The following is a 22673-nucleotide window of genomic DNA, read 5'->3' as shown; positions in this document are numbered from 1 at the left end:
ATATTTGTCTGAAATCTCATTTTTACTCAATAAACAATTTTTTTTCCTATTTTCCCCTGTAGTTTCAGAGATGCATGAAATAGCACTGTACTTTGTTAAAATGAAATGTTAAATGCAAACATTTAAACACTTACATGTTGCAAATTACCAAATGGACAAGTAATTTGGGGGAGTTTGAGAAGTTACATTTATTATGAATAATGTTAAATCGATGTCTAGATTTTATCTAAACTTCACAGCCCCAGCAAATATAGTGAGTTTCTCAAATTAAATGGAAAGAGCTTCACTTTCAGTTTCTACCATTTGGCTCTTTCACAAATCTGCTTCATTTTTTGTGAAACATTTTTGTGATACTAGAAGGAAAATATGAATCATTCTCATGTGTTAAAGTATCTTGGGCCAGGATTTATTAGAACGTTGGCAAAGACTTTATCTGCTCTGTCTTCACGTACAAGTATTGGCTGTTTCCTCTTGGGCTGATAACGGCACAGATTCTCATTTACTTTGTGGTCCATTTTCTTCTTATTCATGAATCAGCTTTGATTAAAGGTTATTTCAGAAGCCAAGCAGGTATCATCAAAAGACACTTTTGTGGCAGACAAATAAGTGTCAGTGACAGTGATATCATCAAGCTCTGTGCTGAAATGATCTGACTCCTTGATGACACTGTAATTTAGGGCCACACTGTAGTTAGCGGGTTTCTCCATTGGCTTCTGTTTGCAGTTGCAGAGCTTTCTGAAGGCTGCACGGAATTTCTGGGACATGAGATTATAAATCACTGGGTTGATGGCACTGTTGAGATAAATGCAAATTCTGCAAAAGAGCAAGAACCAATTTTCTTGGAAAGGGCTGGAGAGAAACGAGTTGACAACGACAAGAGTCCTGTAGGGCATCCATAAAAGGGCAAACAGAATTACAACCACTGCCAGCATCTTGGTGACCTATGGAGAAATAAAGAGAAATGCACTGCAAACACAAAATGAAAACAGAACAAACAAATGAAAATAAAAACAACTCCCTCCCCCCCACCCCCCTGCAATTAGTTCCCAAGATGTAGTCTGAGACAAGGACTTAAATGCAGGTGGTTTATTTGTGAGATCATCTCAGGAAGCAGGATTAAGGGTAAAAAAAGAATGTGATGGAAGAGGAAAGCTAAGATGGGGTGATGGCTCCCACTGTGCATTTCAGGATTATCTGTCCAGGGAAAGAGAGGCCCTGGCATCTGTCCACTGGCTGCCATCTCCCTTTTGTTGAGGAGTGCCCTTAGGGGCTTTAACTGGTCCATACATTCAGAATTCTCCTGCTTGGAAACTCCTGGGGGCTTTAGAAAGAAACTTGAGGCAGAGAAGCTAGACAGGGGAGAGTGAACACCGGAAACAGGATGCTCCCTGCAAATAGGAACCATCCACTATAACAATGGCTGCAATCAGAGTCCAGCTGAGAGAATGTGACACAGGCCACCATAAATGTCTGTGACAAGTGTTGGGAAACCTAGGGTCTAATCCCATCTTTACTTACCTTATATATGGCCCTGAGAAATGATTTTAACCTTATAGCTTGTCTGCAAAATGGAGCCAGTATTGCTCCCTTAAATCCAAGGAGGAACGTAATAGTTTGAAAAGGAGAAAATGTCTTTTTAGAAAGCCAATGGTTATTGAATGTCTACTATGTTCCAGACACTAGACTAACTGCTTTGCATATGTCACTACATTTAAAAAGCTGAAAACACAGGGTGCCTGGGTGGTGCAGTCAGTTAAGCCTCTGCCTCTTGATTGTGGCTCAGGTCATGAACTCACAATCATGGGATTGAGTCCTGTGTTGGTCTCCCCACTGGGTGTGGAGTCTGCTTAAGATTCTCTCTCCCATGCTTGCTCACACACATGCTTTCTCTCTCTCAAAAACAAACAAAAAACCCACATTTAAAAAAAGAGCTGAAAACCTTCCAAATATGTATGGCATCCTCCATTTTTCAAGTTAGAAAACTAACGTGTAGGTGCTGGTGAGTACTTTGGCAGAAATGGCAGAGTCTTAGAGTTGGGATCGGAATCTAAGTCAGCCCAGATCCAAAGTTTTGCCCTTCTCAACTGCACAACTTTCCTTCAGCGTAAAGGGAGATGCAAGATGGAGAAAATAAACTTTGAAATTTTACGTGGAGCTGACCCTACTCCTAAGAACAGCAATGCACAGGAGCTAGGACAATAGGTAGGATGGACTTGATATCCAAGATTGCCCAGGGACAAGATTACCAAAGAGCATCGTTTAGAAGATTCTTCTCTCACCTTCATGCTCGGTGAGCAGCTGGGGCTTGACCTGGACCCAGAGTTAGGTCATTTGGCTTTGTCTATATTATGTGGTTTTAAGACCTTAATGAAATCATTCATCTGTACTTCAATTTCTCTATCTGAAAATATGCCTGATCATAGTGTTTCACTTACGTCATAGAGATATTAAGAAAATAAAATTTAAAAATAATGAACATGTTAAGGGCTTTGGAACTCTAAACCACTATGAAAATGCTATCCTTTGATTAGTGACAGTATAAAGAGGACACAATATTTCAATTCTGTGAAGGGCATATTAAAATTGTAGCTGTGGTTATCTTTTCGGTGGGGAAGGTAATTGATTGCTCTTCTTCTAAAGCAACACTTTACACATTTAAAAATAAGTTTTCAGGGGTGCCTGGCTGGCTCAGTTGGTGAAGCATGTGACTGATGATTTTGAGGTTGTAGATTTGAGCCCCATGCTGGGTGTAGAGATTACTGAAAAATAAAAAAAGTCTTTAAATAAATAAATAAATACATACATACATAATTTTCAGTTATTTTTAGTCTCTCACAGAGTTTGAGAATTTTCAGCTTCCTTGGCCCAGACCTTCTAGATGTTCTGAGCTTGAAAACTACCCCAAATGGAAGGAACTGATTCTTCCCTCCTCATCCCTCCAGACTTCCCAGTGTTTTACTGAAGTTAAAACCAGCAGCCTCTATCTTGTTCTGGCATCGAGGGGAATCCTGTTTTCAGAGAGGGCTTTTTAAAGTTCTTTAGTGTAGAAATAAAGATTCCGCATCTAGACATCTACTCTGTCATCAGTATCTACTATAAATTCATCTCCCTACCTTGTAATAGAATCTATACCTGGTAATAGAATCCATCAGGGTCTCCTGAGTTGGAATACCTCCTTTTATCCCTAGCACTTAAAAAAAATTTTTTTTAACATTTATTCATTTTTGAAAGAGAGAGAGAGAGTGTGAATGGGGAAGGGGCAGAGAGGGAGACACAGAATTCAAAGCAGACTCCAGGCTCCAAGCTGTCAGCAGGGAGCCCAATGTGAGGCTAGAACTCACAGACCGTAAGATCATGATCTGAGCTGAAGTCGGCCCCCCAACCGACTGAGCCACCCAGGCGCCCCTATCCCTAGCACTTTTAACCTTCTGACACTGGGGCTCTGTTTCACTCTTAGCCATATCTCTTTTGCCTCAGCTAGGAATTCCCCTTGCATCCTACATTGTGGAAGTAGATACTTTCTTGCTGTTATTCTTTCCAGATCTATAGCAACTGTCTCTTTCCTTGACTCTCCAAATATCATCTATGGCTACAAATAGCCTTTGTCTGTCTTTCTTTCTTTCTTTCTTTCTTTCTTTCTTTCTTTCTTTCTTTCTTCTTTCTTTCTTTCTTTCTTTCTCTTTCTTTCTTTCTTTCTCTTTTGTTCTTTCTTTCTTTCTTTCTTTCTTTCTCTTTTGTTCGTTCTTTCTTTCTTTCTTTCTTTCTTTTTCTTTCTTTCTTAAACCATTACAATCTCTTTTTGAACAACTCCTACTACTTCCTTGCAGTGATACCTATGAGCTATCCACCTCCTCTCAGGTTCCTGTTTCCTCCCTTCTAGGGCCATCTTATCACTTTCTTGAAACTCTCCCTGCCCTCCAAGAATGGTCCCATGTCCCCTCTTCTGCTTCACTCATTGTACCCTGAGCTTCTCTTCAGACTCAGTGCACAGAGTTAACACTTCATATTTTGCTCGCTGTGGGTAGAGAAGTTGTTCCATGAGATGGTGTAATTTTCACATTGGTTCATATAATACCAAGTAAAATATTCCAGAGATTCTGACTTCTTTCAGAGATAAGAAGGATTTACTCAGTCAAGAGGTTAACTGAAGCCTAATGTTTTTCTAAGAAGATTTTTAAGATTATAAGTAAATACTTTAATTGGTCCTAGGAAATCACTTAATCCAGTGATAAGTATTCTGCGCTTCAGAGGGAGCTACAGTAATTATCATCTTTATCATCATCATCCCTGCCTTTGTCTTCTCTCTAGTACTCCAGGTTCTCTGACATCAGGTCACTGCTTCACACTCATTAACATCTTCCCACTCCTTGCCAAGGACTCAGCATTGGATATTTGAATCTGTGCTTCCTGAACGATGAGATTGGTACCATCACATTTAAGTTCTTTATGATGGCTCATCATAAAGGTACGTAAACATTATCTTATTTAATGCTTATAATAACTCCATGTGTAAGCTAGTGTTAGCTCCCTTTTGCATATTGGGAAACTGGGGTTTAAAGAATCTGTGTGATTTGTCTAAGGACACTACATGAGTAGTGAGTGACAAAGTTGTGACTCAACCTAAGTCTACTTAAGCCAAAACCCACGCTCCTTCCTTTATACGTTGCGCTCTCTCTCCTCTCTCTCTCTCTCTCTCTCTCTGAAAGTCTTTTGCATTTCCAACTATGAGATTTCTACTGGGTTATCCCCATTCTGGTCACTTAAACCTGTAACTTCTTCTAAGTATAAATCCAAATACTTATTGCTGTTAAATTTCCAACTTAAAGGTTGAATTTCATCTGCCTTTGTGTTTTTCTCTACAATTGTCAGGTGAAACATTGAACCCACATTTAATAACTACCTACCTGTTTTCACTTAATGTCACTGAGGGAGCATTGTTTTTGAGAAAAGCAACATGTTTCAAGGTTAATATTTCTGTCATATGCTTCCACAGTTCCCCAGGAAAACTTTGACATCACTACCAAAACTTTTTATTGCAATGAGCTATATCTGTCCACTTCTCCAATATATGGTAATCTTCTTCAGGGCATGGGTAAGTTTATTAATTTCTTTGTCCTCAGGGATTTAGTACGGTGTGTGACATAAGATAGCCCCCAGTAAATGCTGAATAAATTCAGGCATGGAAAGAATTATTTCAAAATATAGCCATGATCCTTTTCTGGATTGTAATTCTCTAACATATTGTTAGGGGATTTTTGCAAACATTTGACTTTGTAATATTAAAAAATCTGTTTTAAGTGGAGATTGGTTAATTAATAAAATGAGTTCTAAATACATTTCGGTTTTTGTTAAAATAAATATATTTTTAAAAATGTAAGGAAGTGTGGAGTGAAATATGTTTCTAAAATTGATGAAATGGAAAACACATCTCCAGTGGGATAATAGAGAATACATTTAACTCCACTTGTAATTATTTTTAGTTAATTCCCAGAATTTTTTATTGCATTTAATCACTTTCTAAAATATTCATAAGTTTTTAGTGTAACCATAGCTTGGATTTTAACAGCTCTTATTCAGTATAGAAGCAAACACCTAGGAAAAAATGTCCTGGTGTTTGTCTTTCATACCCAATTAATTTCACTGTGGTTGTTGAAGTTTTAGTTTTGTTGCTATTCCTTATCCCAAATACAGTGACAAATATGCAAATTTGAAAATATCTTTGGGCCATTGTTTTTAAGCATTGACATTTTTGCTAGGGCAATATATGGGATATGTGATAAGGTGAAAGATTGCTTCTTTACAAGCCTCTGTACCAGAATGTGAAGGTCCTTGAGAAACAGTATGACACAATCTTCAGGGAAAAGGATTTCACAACATACTTTTTTTTTTTTTTTTTTTTTTTTTTTTTTTTATTTATTTTTGGGACAGAGAGAGACAGAGCATGAACGGGGGAGGGTCAGAGAGAGAGGGAGACACAGAATCGGAAACAGGCTCCAGGCTCCGAGCCATCAGCCCAGAGCCTGACGCGGGGCTCGAACTCACGGACCGCGAGATCGTGACCTGGCTGAAGTCGGACGCTTAACCGACTGCGCCACCCAGGCGCCCCCACAACATACTTTTGATTGGGAAGGAATTTATCCATTCATTTAGGAGATTCATTTGTATCCCTACTGGGTGCCAGTCAATGTCCTGGCTCTTGAGGATTTGACGGTGGTCCAGAGAGACCTTGCCAACGGCTTCACGTACCTTATAATCTGATGGGCAGATAAAATACATCGTGATGAATCCTAAGACAGAGAAAAGTTTTGGTTCTATGAGAGTACCTGATCTGGAATTGAGGTTGAGTGGTGGTTTGTGACGGCTTTCTGGTCTCAGTGACATCTAAGCCAAAATCTGGAGGTAAAGAGAGGCAGGAAGACAGTGAAGACACTGGATGTGTATGGTAACCTGGAGGCATGAGATAGCGGGGCATATCATGGGGGCCCGAAGTGATTTAGTATGCAAGTCCCAATTGCAGATCACGTGACTAAATGGAGCGCTCTCTCTCTCTCTCTCTTCCTCTAGGAAGATTTACAAAAAGCCATTATTTTCATTACATTACAAAAGCTATCAGTTTTCTCTGATGAGGTGATGTCACGCTGTGGGGTGCCTGGCCTTCCATGGCTAGGCCAGAAGGAGAGATGGAGCTGCCAAAGGAGACACAGTGGTAAGTTCTGAAAATGTCAGCTCCATGAAGCCCCATTAGTCAATGAGGACGTAGGCAGCCATTTTTGCACAATATAGTGAGGGCGTGAAAAGGAAGCTGGAAAAGTCAATTGATTAAAACAGTGTTTGGAGAGAGAGGGATTGCATACAGACATGGTTGAGGGGAAGAGCAGGGTGGGAACAGGAGGAGCTAAGCAAGGGCCTCTGTCTTTGGCCACCATGGTGAAGGGTTATCTTTCTCATGAGGATCAGCTTGAATATTTTAAATCAAGCCCTTCTAGGGGTGCCTGGGTGGCTCAGTCAGTTGAGCATCTGACTTTTGCTCAGGTCATGATCTCACAGCTCTGTGCTGACAGCTCAGAACCTGGAGCCTGCTTCAGATTCTGTGTCTCCCTTTCCCTCTGCCTCTCTCTGGCTCTCTCTCTCCCTCGCTCCCCACCCCCACCTGAAAAATAAACATTAACAAAATTTAAAAAAAAAAATCAAGCCCCACTATTTACACTTTACTTTTCACCGTAATTATGTGGAAAGTGGCATACAGTGTTCGTAAAAGAGTTTGGATTCGGTCCTTTTCAACACATCCTTTGTAATCATTATAAAGCCTCTAGATAAAGACTCTAGTAGAGATTTTCTTTCTTTCTTTTTCTTTCTTTCTTTCTTTCTTTCTTTCTTTCTTTCTTTCTTTCTTTCTTTCTTTCTTTCTTTCTTTCTAATGTGAACCGCACAAATTTCTATCTTCTGACTGTTAAAGTTGAAATTATGGTTCCTTCAGGAAATACTAGTTCAACTCTGCATATAAGCGCTGCATGTGAAAAACCAGGCCTTTTAGGTTCTTTATTTCAGCCTGCTAAGGATCCTTGTATTACTAACTACTATCCCATGTTCTATGATGTTTACTATAAATTCTAAAACTATTAACTAATGTTTGTATATTGTTTTTTAAAAAGTGTTAGATTTATGTATGGGAAAGTTGCAAAGATAATGCAGAGTTTCCATATACTTTACACCAAAGTCCCCTGTTATTAATACCTATCATTAACACACCTAAAAGTGTGGTGCATCTGTCACAATTAACAAACCAATATTGATAATTTTTCTATGGAATTAGTTAACTTCATACTTTATTAAAATTTTATTGGTTTTTCCTGGTTCACTTTTTCTGTTCCAGGATCTCGTCCAGGATATCATGTATTTATTAATCATCACATCTCGTTAGGTGCCTTTGAGCAGTGACAGTTTCTCGAACTTTCCTTACTTTTGAGAAATACCAGTTAGGTATTATATAGAATATCCCTCAATTTGAGTTTGGCTGATATTTTTCTCACACTTAGAATGAAGGTATGGATTTGGGGGAGGAGGGCCATAGAGGTGAACTGTCATTCTCAACACAATACATCAAGGGTGCATGTTATCAGCTTGACTTATGACTAATGTTAACCTCATATTTTGTTTTATTGAGACATAGATTACATATAATTAAATTCACCCACACTTAAAGTGTATAGTTCAAGTTTTTAGTATACTCACAGAGTTGTGCAACCATTACCACAACCTAATTTTAGAACATCTTCATCATTCTGAAAAGAAACCCCGCATCCATTACAAGTCATTCCCACCTTCCCCAGCCCTAGGTTGCCCTAGGCAGCCACTAATATATTTATGTCCCCATAGATTTGCCTATTCTGAACATCTCATATGAATAGAATTAGTCTTTTGTGGTATGAATGGCTTCTTCCACTTAGCATAATGTTTTAAGGTTCATCCACAGTTGGGGCATGTATTAGTACTTTATTTATTTTTATTGCTGAATAATATTCCACCCTATGTATATGCTACATTTTATTTATCTGGTCATGTGGTGGTTTGCACTTTTTACCTGTAATGAATAATATTGCTATGAACATTTGTGTACAAGTTCTTAATGTGGATATAGGTTTTTATTTTTCTTGGGTATATACTTTGGAATGGAGCTGATGGGTTGTATATTGCATTTTAAGTCATAAAGCATTCAAGAATATTAAACATTTAATCATTAGAACAATTCTGAGAGATAAATACCTGGTGAAAAATACTAATTGACTTTATAGACATATCAGGACTCAACAAAGATACAGAATAAAGAAAGACAAACCTAAAACAGTTGGGATTAGTCTTAGGCTGCTCTTGAAAATTGGAGAACAACAGCAAGACAGAAAAACATGAGTGAGAGAAAATGGATATTTTTGGAGAAGTTTATTATTTATTTATACTTATAAAATTTTCACTTATCAGGTTAGCCTGTTTGGAGTGGGTTCAAGAGATGGTGGAAGAAGTGGATAGTGACTATAAAAATATTTTTTGAAAGTTTTGCTGGAAAAGGGACTGGTAATATAGAAGAATTGCCAGAGTGGGATGCAGAGTCAATCGATTTTTTTCAAAAATAGTAGATATTATATCTTTGTTTACTGAAGGAGCAATCCCACAGAGAGGGGAAATTTTGTGATCCAGGAGAGGGAAAAAGAAGACAATTGGAAGAACTGTGTTCATGAATAGGGAATAGTACAGGGTGCACAAGTGGTGAGGTTGGCCTCTTCTCAGACATATACATGAAAACACTTTTTTAATATCTTCCCATTTTCTTCTTAGCCACACTCAATCTAAAAGATCAAGATAATGCAGGAGAAAAATGTCACTTTTAAGTCAATACCCTAAATACTGAATAGGGTTCTAATAGCAGCAAATTATTTACTTCCTTGGAATTAATGAAGTACTTTCATTGTCATCAAGTTATTTTGTATTTTTTCCCTATGAAATCTGTAGGACAGGTGTTACTGTTCCCATTTCATTGAAGAGGGACGGAAATTGAGCTCAGAAAAGTGCAGAAATAAGGTCATACAACTCGTATATACGTATAAACAGCAAGCTAGTTATTGGACTAAGGTCTTTTGAGGCTACAGCTAGTTTTCTTTCTAGATAATTCCAAAAATCAACATGTATAGTGAGTTGAAGACTTCTATTGTTGTAAATAATGTTGATGAAATATTTGGAAAGCATAATATTATTGGCAGGAATCATTGGTAGCCCTAGGATTACGTGTGTTTTTTTGCCCAAAATTGGAGTGCTACATTTAGAAAGTATTGATTAGGGAGAAGACAGTTGTCATAACAAGGCAGATAGGGATCCTTCACACCAATCTACTTCCTAGGGAAAAAAAACCAAACAATAAAATTTAAAATGAAAAAGTAATTAAATGGAATAAAAAATAAAGTGAACTGAAAACTTCTATTTCAGGGGTCACAGTGCAATTAGCATGTCATTTGTGAAGATCTGGTTACATGGGATTTGGGGACATTTTGATTCATTATCAGAGATTAGTTTATTAGTCTGCCCAGGAAGTCACAGGGAGTTAATTGATACCTCAGTTCTCTGGAAGATTTTGTTGGAATTCTTGTACTGATTCAGAAAAAATTCTGACTTTTGATTTTATGTTTGATTCAGAAAAATTCTGTGCATGGTCATGGGTCTTGCTATTATCTAGACATTCTTCCTTGGGAGAGAATTGTGGTGGCATAGTCCTGTATGTTAGTGAGTGGCAAAGTGGAGTGAGTACGGAGGAAAGAGTTAGGGTTGGGGTGCTGCGGCTTGGTTTCACAATCCATCTCTGACTCTGAGGAGATTGGGCACATCGTATGACCTATGTCTGAACCTCATTTTCCAGAGCCGGTAAATATGGAATCTATATTTATCTCAAAAGTCTCTCCAGTTCCAACATTCTAAGAAGATATAACTTATATATTACGGTAACATAATATGCAGACATATTTGTGCTCATTTTCACATAACTGGGGGTTATTTGGGGGCTGTAAGGCCAGGCAAAGGGAAATAGTCCCTGGAGCATATGTATCCGTCAAAGTGCTGATAAACTATAGGAATAAATTCACTTCCTAACAACAGTGATTGTCAGTCATCATCTTAATTGCTGCATTCACAGGGAGGATTCTCTGAAGTTTCCTGAAGTGCTGAAGAACTTACTAAAATTCATTTTAACTTTCTATAGCTAATTAAGAACAAGGTGCATCTCTAGACCCAAAACCGTGGTCTCCTAACCTTATATTATTTTCCCTTAAAAAATTTTTTTTTAATATTTATTTATTTTTGAGAGACAGAGTATGAGCAGGGGAGAAGCAGAGAGAGAGGGAGACACAGAATGCAAAGCAGGCCCCAGGCTCCAAGCTGTCAGCACAGAGGTGGATGTGGGGCTTGAACTCACGAACTGTGAGATCATGACCTAAGCCGAAGTCAGACGCTCAACTGACTGAGTCACCCAGGCGCCCCTATTATTTTCCCTTTTAAAGTTTATTATAAGTGGGGTACCTGGGTGGCTCAGTCGGTTGAGCGTCCGACTCTGGCTCAGGTCATGATCCTGTGGTTTGTGAGGTCAGGCCCCACATCAGGCTCACTGCTGTCAGTGCAGAGCCTTCTTTGGATCCTATGTTGCCCTTTCTCTCTGTCCCTCCCCTGCTTGTGCTTTCTCTCTCTCAAAAATCAATAAACATTAAAAAAATTTTTTTCCTTAAAGTTTATTATAAGTGAAATACTGTTGAAGAAATTGAGTTATAGAGAAGTATTGGGACATCACTTTAAGAAGAAAGCCAAATAAGTGAATCCTCTTTAAGGAGTACTGTCAATGTATATATGTATGTATGTATTATTATCATTATTATTGTATTTATTTTTAAGGAATACTGTCAATCTAAAGACTGAAGCTTTGAAAGGAATGCTGAGCCAAAAATTATTTAATAACAGGTACCAGGGTCCATTCAAACATTTGGCCGCAATTAAGTGGCAGAATATAAAGATTTCAGGGCAATCTTTTTTTTTTTTTCAATATATGAAATTTATTGTCAAATTGCTTTCCATACAACACCCAGTGCTCATCCCAAAAGGTGTCAGGGCAATCTTAAATACTAGAAAAGCTTTCTTAAAACTAAAACTTTAAACTAGACTTAAACTAAATGCTTTCTTAAAACAAAGCCATGTAAAAAGAGATGACAACCATATCAGTAACTTGTATTTGAAGATATTTACCACTTTTATAATGAATGATCTTCACGAGTGTCATCACAGGTAACTTTAATTTGTGAACCATACGCTCTTTATTTGTTTTGGATCCCACATTCTATAACACTAAAGTTCTGGTTTTGGCTTCATGACCAAAGTAAATCATCGACAAACTTTTATTGGATCTCTAATACATAAAAGGTTGGGAGAAGTCCTTAGTAAATATGCCTGCCACATAATGAGGGCTCAATGTACAGTCGAATCATTACTGAGTAAATACTTATTTTTCTTTAATATTTATTTTTCACATCTGTTAAAATATAATTGAGAAGGCATTTATGGGTTTAGGACTCTTTAAATCAGCAAAGTGCTTTAGTTCCTGTACTTCTGGCTGGAATATTCCCAATTTCAAAAAGCGTACTCCTTCTGGACACATTTTCTTGGTCAATGAATACAAAACCGTTAGCTTTAATATTCTAATGCCATTCTTTGAAGAGTAACAATATGTTCTGTGTTTGGATCCTGTCCATGTTCTCCTGCACTGCTGCATTTTAACAAAGTGTTCTGTTACTGGGAATATTTTGCTCTCAGATGGCCTTCAGCAAAGTGATCAATGACCCCTTGCATTTTGTTACATTAATTGAGCCAGTTGAGGAATATATTCGATGAGACAATTATATAAATCTGAATTTAAGTAAGCGTCTACACTGATTGGGAGCTCTGGGATTTTCCTCACCGAGAGTGTTCTGTCTGCTTTGTCTTGACTTGGAGCCTGGCAATACAGTTTTTAAAAGACAGTTATAATCAATGTGGGGTGCTTCATACTAAGGAGTGAGATCATTGGTGAGGTTTAAAAATTAAATGATGGGGCCACCAAAGGGCTTGGAATCAACTCAAAGTCAGTTAAAGTACAATAAAAGTGAATGAAGTCTGAGTGGTGATTCATGGTGGAGAGACCATGGAATGTCAAATCCTGCCTTGTGGATTACTAACAGATTTCTTGGCAAGAAGCCACCTAGGCAGGATAACCCATGGGTTCTTTATTCCACCTGTGAAGTACTATATCTAAATATTCCATTAAGAAGAGTCACTCTAGCTAGAGGTACAAAGTATTTTCTGGGCTCTATTCTGATTAAGAATGTCCATGGAAAATATTAGCAGAGATTCACAGTAGAGAAAGCTTGGTTGTATTTAGTGATGCTTGAGGAAGGCGTAGTGATTAAGGGAGAAGTAGGGATTAAGGAAACAAATAGTGGCACAAGATTTTTGAGTATAAATTTGCAAGTGTGGTGTATCCAGTGAAATTGAAAGAAAACTTTCCTCCACAACTGTATAGGTGCTGAGAAAATGGACTTGTCAAGCAGAGCTGTTTTCTGAGTAAGACATTTGTGGAGACAGGAAATTGGGCTCTATACCCCGGGGTGGGGGACGCTTCATGGGCCAGTGTGGTCATGAGCTGGCACTGCCCTTGGTAAGATACCTGAGCATGGCTGAGGGGTGGAATTATAGAAGGACATACTTCCATGTAGAACACCATGTGACCGTTCCTCTGTGACATCCACAGTGCTCCAGAAAATTTACAAAGCATCACCAAATACCAAGTGTGAGGGCACTTCTTATGGGAAACAGAGTTCTGCATCCAAGTCTGATGTGGGATGAACCCTCAAAGCCTGTACTTTCTTTCATGAGCAAAGTTAGAGAGAGGTACAGACATATGAAGAGTGGAAAAAAGCGATGGAGCACTGAGATGTTCTAGTTAGTGGAACTCGAGTTCAGGGCTAAATTATACCAAACCTCTCAGGGTAAGAGAGACACTGAGTAGCTGTAAGCCTCATTTTTTGAGAAATTCTGAGAGTCTCTGTTAGAGGAGCACTGTGCAGTATTTCTTAACATGTTTCAGTATGGAGATAGGAAAACGGGATGAAAGTGCAAGGCATTCTTTACAAAAAAATTTTTTTTAATGTTTATTTTAGAGATAGAGAGAGAGACAGAGCATGAACAGGGGAGGGGCAGAGAGAGGGAGGGAGACAGAGAATCTAAAGCAGGCTCCAGGCTCTGAGCTGTCAGCACAGAGTCCAACGTGGTGCTCGAACTCACAAGCCGTGAGATCATGACCTGAGCTGAAGTCACTGCCACCCAGGCGCCCTGAAAGTGGAGGGTATTCTAATCTAGCAATAGGAATTAGCAGGCGAAAGGGGAGTAAGAGCATCCAAATATATGCAATGCCTACTGTGTGCCAGGCAGTGCGCTTGGCATTTTCTTCCTAAAAGCCCGACTTTGTCTGCACTTTACTGGACAAGACTGATGCTTAGAAAGTTGTATGCTGATGAATGAAAGCCACACTTTAAGGGCATGTGTATTTCACTGCAAGTCTCCCTATTCTCTTTACTATAAGACCTTGAATTTGGGGGAAATTTTTTTTAAGTTTGCAAAACCAAAAAACAAAACTTGGGTTGAAAGTCGGGAAGTGGTGAAGGCTGTAAGAGAGTGGAGCAGGGAGAATGAAAAATGAATTCCTAGTTCCACCCAAGGGTTTACGCCTCAGCCCCTAACAGCGATTCCATTCCTTCTGTGCCACTAAGTTCTGAGGGAGAATGTTTTTTTTGAATGTTTCCGATTTAGGGGCTCTTCTGCTAACAGTGGAAAACAGCCCAGGGCTAGGTAGCGTTTGTAGCTAGCCTCGAGGATTTGCTATAAAACTTCCCACAACACCAGCAACTACTGTGGTGTGGAGGTTTCAAGGTTGGTTACAGTCTGATAATTGGGAGTGATGAAAGGCTGGCTCCCCTCCTGATGCTTGTATGTTTTCTTGTTCATAGGATGCCGATGTTTGGAAACATGCTGGGAAGGGGAAAACTCAGCCAGCAGAATTGGGATTCAAATTATAATAACATCTCAATTTAGAAAATAAAATGTCACTCTAAATTCTTTCAGTATGAGCCATACTGGAACAATGCTACAGTTCATCTGCTGTGGGTTGAGTGTGCTATTTAGCTTCTAAATGTTCTGGAACTTCAGGTAAATTATTGACGAATGGCTAAGCATGTGGAAAAGCCTGCCCTACTGCCTCGCTTGGGTTTTCTTACCTTTGCTCTCTAGAATGTGTTTAGTTCTTCTGGTCATTTTTCTCTTTGGAACCAGACCTTGGAGATTCTGAATGAGGCATCTTGGTTGGCTCTGAGCTGAGAGTCCAGCAGCAGGCTCTAATACTTCTATGAAGGTATCGGTCCTTTCCGAGGGAGCTATTTCCCAATCTCATCTCTCCCCTGTGCTTCCCTGGCCATGCAGCCTGGTGAGGGTTGACACCATAGACAGTGACACACACACACACACACACACACAGTCCCTCAGCTCACCCAGCAGGGGATAGGAAATCAATGAGAATATTTTAAAATGTAAAATGTGAATGATGGAGGGGGAGAGAGGTAATCTCTAAATAGAAGTAAAGCTCTCAGGGCTGCCAAAGTTTTAGTGCATATTTAGTTGTCTTGCTCCTAAAGATCTTGGACATAGTACCTCATCATAGGGTTGAGAGCACCTGGAAGGCAGCCACCTTCTTCTCTACCTGTGTCTGTCCTGGGGGAGACGGCCTGTAGCATGCTTGGGCCTGTCAGGAGTTATGGAGCTAATGTTCCAGCTGTCCCAAAAGAACTCACAGAAACAGCCAAATAGGGAAAATACATTTCTTTTCTTCAGCAAATCATAAATTCAGCACCTTTCCTTGATTTTTAGCTCTCCGATGGGCTAAACATGGGACTCAGAATCAGATGATGTGGTTTGAAATGTCAGCTTTACCAATCGTTGCCACTCAAAACTTGCTGAGCCTTGATGTCTAGTTAATAATATATGAGGATTAATTGCAAGGAGGATGTGAAATCACATTGAAACATATACTAGACCTTTCTAATATGAGGTGCTGTTACATCCCTTATCCTGTCTTGAAATGTGCATCCTTGGTAAGGGGTGCTAACTTTATCCCTCCTTGTTAGCCTAACAGATTGAGTGGAGCTACTTTGCATTTATCTGCTTTTACTGGTTTGATTAAAAACCTACATGAGTCTACAAGGCATATGATGCAAACCACAGCATGCGGGGCCTAAGCTATGATGCCCACGCTTTTATCACAGATTATTAAATCATTAGAGTTTCTTTTCAGTGGTCTTGTCCAGGTTGTGTTAGTATAGTAGTTGATGGAACAGGCTGGATTCTAATTCTAGTTCTGCCTCTCTCTAGCTATATTGGGCAACATATCTCATGCCTGGAAGCCTCAGTATACTCACCTGTGAAATAGGACTAAATGTAAAGAATACATTAAGTAATTTAGGTAAGGCACCTGCAAAGAGTATGGTCTTCAATAAACAACAGATAATTTTAACTATCTCTGGGAAAAGTGGAGGATTTAACCAAACAGCAGAGAAGACTCTGACAACAACAACAACAACAACAATTCCTTATTGTATGCAACAGATCTTAAACATAACACCAGGGACTTTATTGAATTATTTAATCTTTGTAGTATTTATCAAGTAGGTATTATTTTCATTTTATAGATGAAGAGAAAGAGATCCAGAGAAAAGAATATCAACTTTCTAGGGAGTGGCAGGTACTAACCTTTCCTTGGGTTGTTTTCTCACATATCTCTCTGTTTAGTTCATGTGTACTAACCATCCCATTCTGAGAGGATGCTATAGCTTCATTTGTTTATTTGTTTATTGTCTCTTTTTCATTCTTAGAATGATAGCTCCTTCAGGATCCCTGCCCCACCTATATACATGGAGCAACATGAAGGTCTGGCATTTAGTAGGTACCATGAATAATCAAGAAATGAATGAATGAATGAATGAATGAATGAATAAACAATTAGCTAATGCTATTCTAACTTTAGCTTCTTCCATGCAATTCCATCCACATGGTTGTTTGGTACTTCCAGCCCTAATCACAAATGTCATTGTTATTTTAGGTCTGATTTCTTTTCTGACACATAAGATCTTGCTGGCAGGAATCATGTGCACTGCATATTTTTATCTCTAGCCTTTGAATCAAGGTTTGGCATAAAAAAAGTGCTTGGAGTAAAAACGAAAATCAAGAGGAGTAGGGGCCAATATGGTGGAGAAGTAGGGGGATCCAAAGTTCCCTCCTCTCACAAACAAAGCAGTGTTGAAGCTAAAGGATTTTGAACTCCAAGAATCTGGGAGGAAAAGAGACAGTCACTTCCAGGGACCCACGGGGACAACCTGACAGGCCATAGGTGTGTGATTGTGAACTGGGAGAGATAAAATAAATGGATCCCCTTCTGCGGAGAGATGAAGGAAAGAGAAAGAGAGTCTGGGGAAGCATAGAACTGTATCTGGACAGGAGAGAAACCTCCGGCTGGGACTGAGGAAGATCCAATCTCTAACTGAGGGGCTTTCTCAGGACTGAGGCTGGCTGCCCGGATTGTGCCCCTGGCGAGGAAGGGAGCCAGTCCCAGCCTGGGTGGCTATGTCAGGGGTGCAACCCACAGTAGGAGAAAGTGATCCCCTCCCTGGAATGCTGTGGGACAGAACAAAGCCTGCCTGTGTCTGTCAGCCGGGGACCACACATTGGGCCGCGCAGAGCGGTGCTTCCCCAGTACTGGGGCACGTGGAGCAAGAGTTTGAATCCCAGCTGAACACCAGGGCACAGGAGTCCCTGGAGCAGGACAAACTGCCTGGTTTGCACCCACAGCACAGTAAGGATGGCACAGAGTGGTTTGGACACCTGGTCCGTGGAGGAACTACTAGAGGGGTCGCCATTTTTCTCCCCACAGCAACCAAGGTGGGGCCTCAGGGATCAGACCTTGGGGCCCACAGTGGAGGCAGGACCCACCCATACGAAACCACACCCCTCGGTGCCTGGTAACTGTGTATCTACTAGAGCGGGACTGACGCTGAGGATCCCAATGGCCCATCCTCCAGACCAATGCTATTGCCTTGCCTGATTTCACTCTTGGACAATTTTTATTATGTAGATATATTCTTCCTTCCTTTTCTCCTTCTTATCTTTTCCCTTCTCTAGTCTGGTTACTCTGGTTGTTGGTTTGTTTAAGCAGACATATCTAATGCATTCCCTTGATACATGTTCCACACCTCCTTCTTTATTCTCTGTTCTCTGTCTCTGGATTAAGCCATATAGTTTCTCTGGTCAACTTTATTCTTTCTTTTTCCCTGTCATTTCTCTCTTTGTGTGGGGTAAGGCCTCTTCCATCAGCACCTCTCCACCCTATCGTTTACTTGTAGCTGGTGTTTCTGGGTTTTTGTTTTTGGGTTTTTTTTGTTTGTTTGTGTGTGTGCTTGAGTGTTTTTGTTTTGTTTGTTGTTTGTTTGTTTTCCTTTACAGGGGTACTTCAACAAACAAATCAAAGCACACTTGGTGGAGGGTTCAAAACATCACTACGAGTAGGGAGATAAAGTAACCAAACTCACAACAACAGACAGCAAATAACACTCTCCAAAAAACACCTCCTGAAGGGACAGGCCCTGGACAGTGTATGACCCCTCTTTAATATAGCAGTGCTCACAGGTGCAGGATACATAACAAGTTTTAAAACACATAAGGGACAGAAAACTAGCCAAAATGACAAAACAGAAGAATTCTCCTCAAAAGAAATTCCAGGAAGAAATGACAGTTAAGAATTGCTCAAAACAGATATAAGCAATATAACTGAACAAGGATTTGGAATAACAGTCATGAGATTAATCACTGGACTTGATAAAAGCATAGAAGACAGCAGAGAATCTATTGCTGTAGAGATCAAGGAACTAAAACATAGTCATGATGAATTAAAAATGCTGTAAATGAGGAACAAAATAAACTAGAGGCGGTGACAGCCAAAATTGAAGAGGCAGAGGGGAGAATAGGTGAAATAGAAGATAGAATTATGGACAAAAATGAAGCTGAGAAAAAGAGAGATAAAAAAATTCTGGATCACAAGGGGATAATTAGAGAACTAAGTGACTCAATGAAATGGAATAATATCCATATCATAGGAGTTCCAGAAGAAGAGAGAGGCAAAGGGGCCGAAGGTGTGCTTGAACAAATCATAGCTGAAAACTTCCCCATTCTGGGGAAGGAAACAGACATTGAAATCCAGGAGGCACATAGAACTCCATTCAGACATAACTTGAATGGATCTTCTGCATGACATATCATAGTGAAACTGGCAAAATACAAAGATAGAGAATTCTGAAAGCAGCCAGGGATAAACAGGCCTTAACCTACAAGGGTGTACACATAAGGGTAGTAGCAGCCCTATCTGCTGAAACTTGGCAGGCCAGAAAGGAGTGGTAGGAAATTTTCAGTGTGATGAATAGGAAAAATATACAGCCGAGAATCCTTTATCCAGCAAGGCTGTCATTCAGAATAGAAGGAGAGATAAAGGTTTTCCCAAACAAACAAAAACTGAAGGAATTCATCACCACTAAACGAGCCCTACAAGAGATCCTAAGGGGGATTCTGTTAGTATTGCAAAGACCACAAAGGCCCAGCAACATCACTACAAGCATGAAAACTACAGATAACATAATAACTCTGAACCCATATCTTTCAATAATAACACTGAATGTAAATGGACTAATGCTTCAATAAAAAGACACAGGATATCAGAATGGATAAAAAAAATACCCATCTGTTTACTGTCTATAAGAGACCCATTTTAGACCTGAGGACACCTTCAGATTGAAAATGAGGGGATGGAGAACCATCTATCATGCTACTGGAAGTCAAAAGAGAGCTGGAGTAGCCATACTTGTATCAGACAAACTAGATTTCAAATTAAAGACTATAACAAGAGATGAAGAAGGGCATTATATAATAATTACAGGGTATATCATCAACAAGAACTAACAATTATAAATGTTTATGCACAGAATCTGGAGGCACCCAAATATATAAAACAATTAAACACAAACCTGAGCAATCTTATTGGTAAGAATATGGTAATTGCAGGGGACTTTAATACTCCACTTACAACAATGGACAGACCATCTGGACATAAAACCAATAAAGAAACAATGGCCCTGAATGATACACTGGACCAGATGGACTTGACAGATATATTCAGAACTTTCATCCCAAAGCAGCAGAATACACATTCTTCTCGAGTGCACACAGAACATTCTCCAAGATAGATCACATACTGGTTCACAAAATGGCCCCCAATAAATACAAAAGAATTGGGATCATACCATGCACACTTTCAGATTACAATGCTATGAAACTTGAGATCAACCAAAGGAAAAAGTTTGGAAAACATCCAAATGCATGGAGGTTAAAGAACATCCTATTAAAGAATGAATTGGTCAACCAGGCAATTAAAGAAGAAATTAAAAAATATGTGGAAACAAATGAAAATGAAAACACAATACAAACCCTTTGGGATGCATCAAAGACAGTCCTAAGAGGAAAATACATTGCAATCCAGGCATATCTCAAGAAACAAGAAAAATCCCAAATACAAAATCTAATGGCACACCTAAAGGACTAGAAGCAGAACAACAAAGAAACCCCAAACCCAGCAGAAGAAGAGAAATAATAAAGATGAGAGCAAAAATAAACAATATGGAATAAAAAAAAATAACAGATCAATGAAACTAAGAGTTGCTTTTTTGGAAAAATAAACAAAATTGATAAGCCCTTAGCCAGATTTCTGAAAAAGAAAAGAGAGAGGACTCAAATAGGTAAAATAATGAATGAAAATGGATTTATCACAACAAATACCTCAGAAATACAAGCAATTATCAGGGAATACTATGAAAAATTATATGCCAACAAACAGGACAATCTGGAAGAAATGGGAAAATTCTTAGACACGCAAACACTACCAAAACTCAAACAGGAAGAAACAGAAAACTTGAATGGACCCATAACCAGCGAAGAAATTGAATCAGCTACCAAAAATTTCCCAACAAATGAGTCCAGGACCAGATGGCTTTCCTGGGGAATTCTACCAGACATTTAAAGCCAAGTTAATACCTATCCTTCTCAAGCTGGTCCAAAAAATAGAAAGGGAAGGAAAACTTTCTGACTCATTTTATGAAGCGTGCATTACCTTGATTCCTAAACCAGGCAGAGACCCCACAAAAAAGGAGAACTACAGGCCAGTATCCCTGATGAGCATAAATGCAAAAACTCTAAACAAGATACTAGCAAACCGAATTCAACAGCATATAAAAACAATTATTCACCATGATCAAGTGGGATTCATTTCTCGGCTGTGGGGCTGGTTCAATATTTGCAAAACAACCAATGTGATACATCACATTAATAAAAGAAAGGATAAGAACCATATGATCCTGTCAATCGATGCAGAAAAAGCATTTGACAAAATACAGCATGCTTTCTTAATAAAAACCCTCAAGAAAGTTGGGATAGAAAGAACATACTTAAATGTCAAAGAAGACATTTATGAAAAGCCCACAGCTAATATCATCCTCAATAGGGAAAAACTGAGAGCTTTTTCCCTGAGATCAGGAACATGACAGGGATGTTCACTCATACCACTGTTGTTTAACATAGTGTTGGAAGTCCTGGCATCAGCAATCAGACAACAAAATGAAATAAAAGGCATCAAAATTGGTAAAGACAAAGTCAAGCTTTCACTTTTCACAGCTAACATGATACTCTACATGGAAAACCTGAAAGACTCCACCAAGACTCTTAGAATTGTTACATGAATTCAGCACAGTTGCAGGGTACAAAATCAATATACAGAAATCGGTTGCATTTTTATATACCAATAATGAAGCAACAGAAAGAGAAATAAATAAACTGATCCCATTCACAATTGTACCAAGAACCCTAAAATACCTAACCAAAGATGTAAAAGACATATATGTTGAAAACTATAGAAAGCTTATGAAGAAAACTGAAGAAGACACAAAGAAATGGAAAGACATTCCATGCTCATGGATTGGAAGAACAAATATTGTTAAAATGTCAATACTACCCAGAGCAATCTACACATTGAATACAATCTCAATCAAAATTGCACTGGCATTCCTCCCAAATCTAAAATTTGTATGGAACCAGAAAGACCCCGAATAGCCAAAGTAACATTCAAGAAGAAAACCAAAGCAGGAGGTATCACAATCCCAGACTTCAGCCTCTACTACAAAGGTGTAATCATCAAGACAGTGCTACTGGCACAAAAACAGACACAGAAACCAAAGGAATCAAATAGAGAACCCAGAATTGGACCCACAAATGTATGGCCAACTAATCTTTGACAAAGCAGGAAACAGCATCCAATGGAAAAAAGACAGTCTCTTTAGCAAATGGTGCTGGGAGAACTGGACAGCAACATGCAGAAGAATGGAACTAGACCACTTTCTTACACTACACAAAAATAAACTGAAAATGGATGAAAGACCTAAATGTGAGGCAGAAAACCATCAAAATCCTAGAGGTGAAAGCAGGCAACAATCTCTTTGATCTCAGCTGCAGCAATTTCTTACTCAACACATCTCCAAATGCAAGGGAATTAAAAGCAAAAATGAACTATTGGGACCTCATCAATATAAAAATCTTCTGCAATGCAAAGGAAACAATCAAAACTAAAAGGGAACTGATGGAATGGGAAAAGATATTTGCAAATGACATATTGGATAAAGGGCTAGTATCAAAAATCTATAATGAACTTTCCAAATTCAACACCTGAAAAACAAATAATCCAGTGAAGAAATGGACAGAATACATGAATAGACACTTTTCCAAAGAAGACATCCAGATGGCTAACACACACATGAAATGATGCTCAATGTCACTCATCATCAGGGAAATACAAATCAAAGCCACACTGAGATACCACCTCACACCAGTCAGAGTGGCTAAAATGAACAAATCGGGAAACTACAGGTGCTGCTGAGGATGTGGAGAAATGGGAACCCTGTTGCACTGTTGGTGGGAATGCA

The 22673-nt window shown here is 39.1% G+C and overlaps 1 protein-coding gene across 1 annotated transcript in view; it reads right to left on the bottom strand.

The window, feature by feature from the left end:
* Positions 1 to 533: 533 nt before the first annotated feature.
* The window catches only part of TRHR (thyrotropin releasing hormone receptor), a 46125-nt gene continuing 23985 nt past the window's right edge, over positions 534 to 22673 (bottom strand). Inside the window, exon 3 of the mRNA XM_042924066.1 lies at positions 534 to 941. Coding sequence (XP_042780000.1) covers positions 534 to 941 — 408 coding nt within the window. The remainder of the gene's footprint in view (positions 942 to 22673) is intronic.

Source organism: Panthera leo, chromosome F2, assembly GCF_018350215.1.
Source record: "Panthera leo isolate Ple1 chromosome F2, P.leo_Ple1_pat1.1, whole genome shotgun sequence".
Lineage (NCBI taxonomy): Eukaryota > Metazoa > Chordata > Mammalia > Carnivora > Felidae > Panthera > Panthera leo.
The sequence above is the reverse complement of the archived record's forward strand: the minus strand, read 5'-3'. Positions and strand labels throughout refer to the sequence as shown.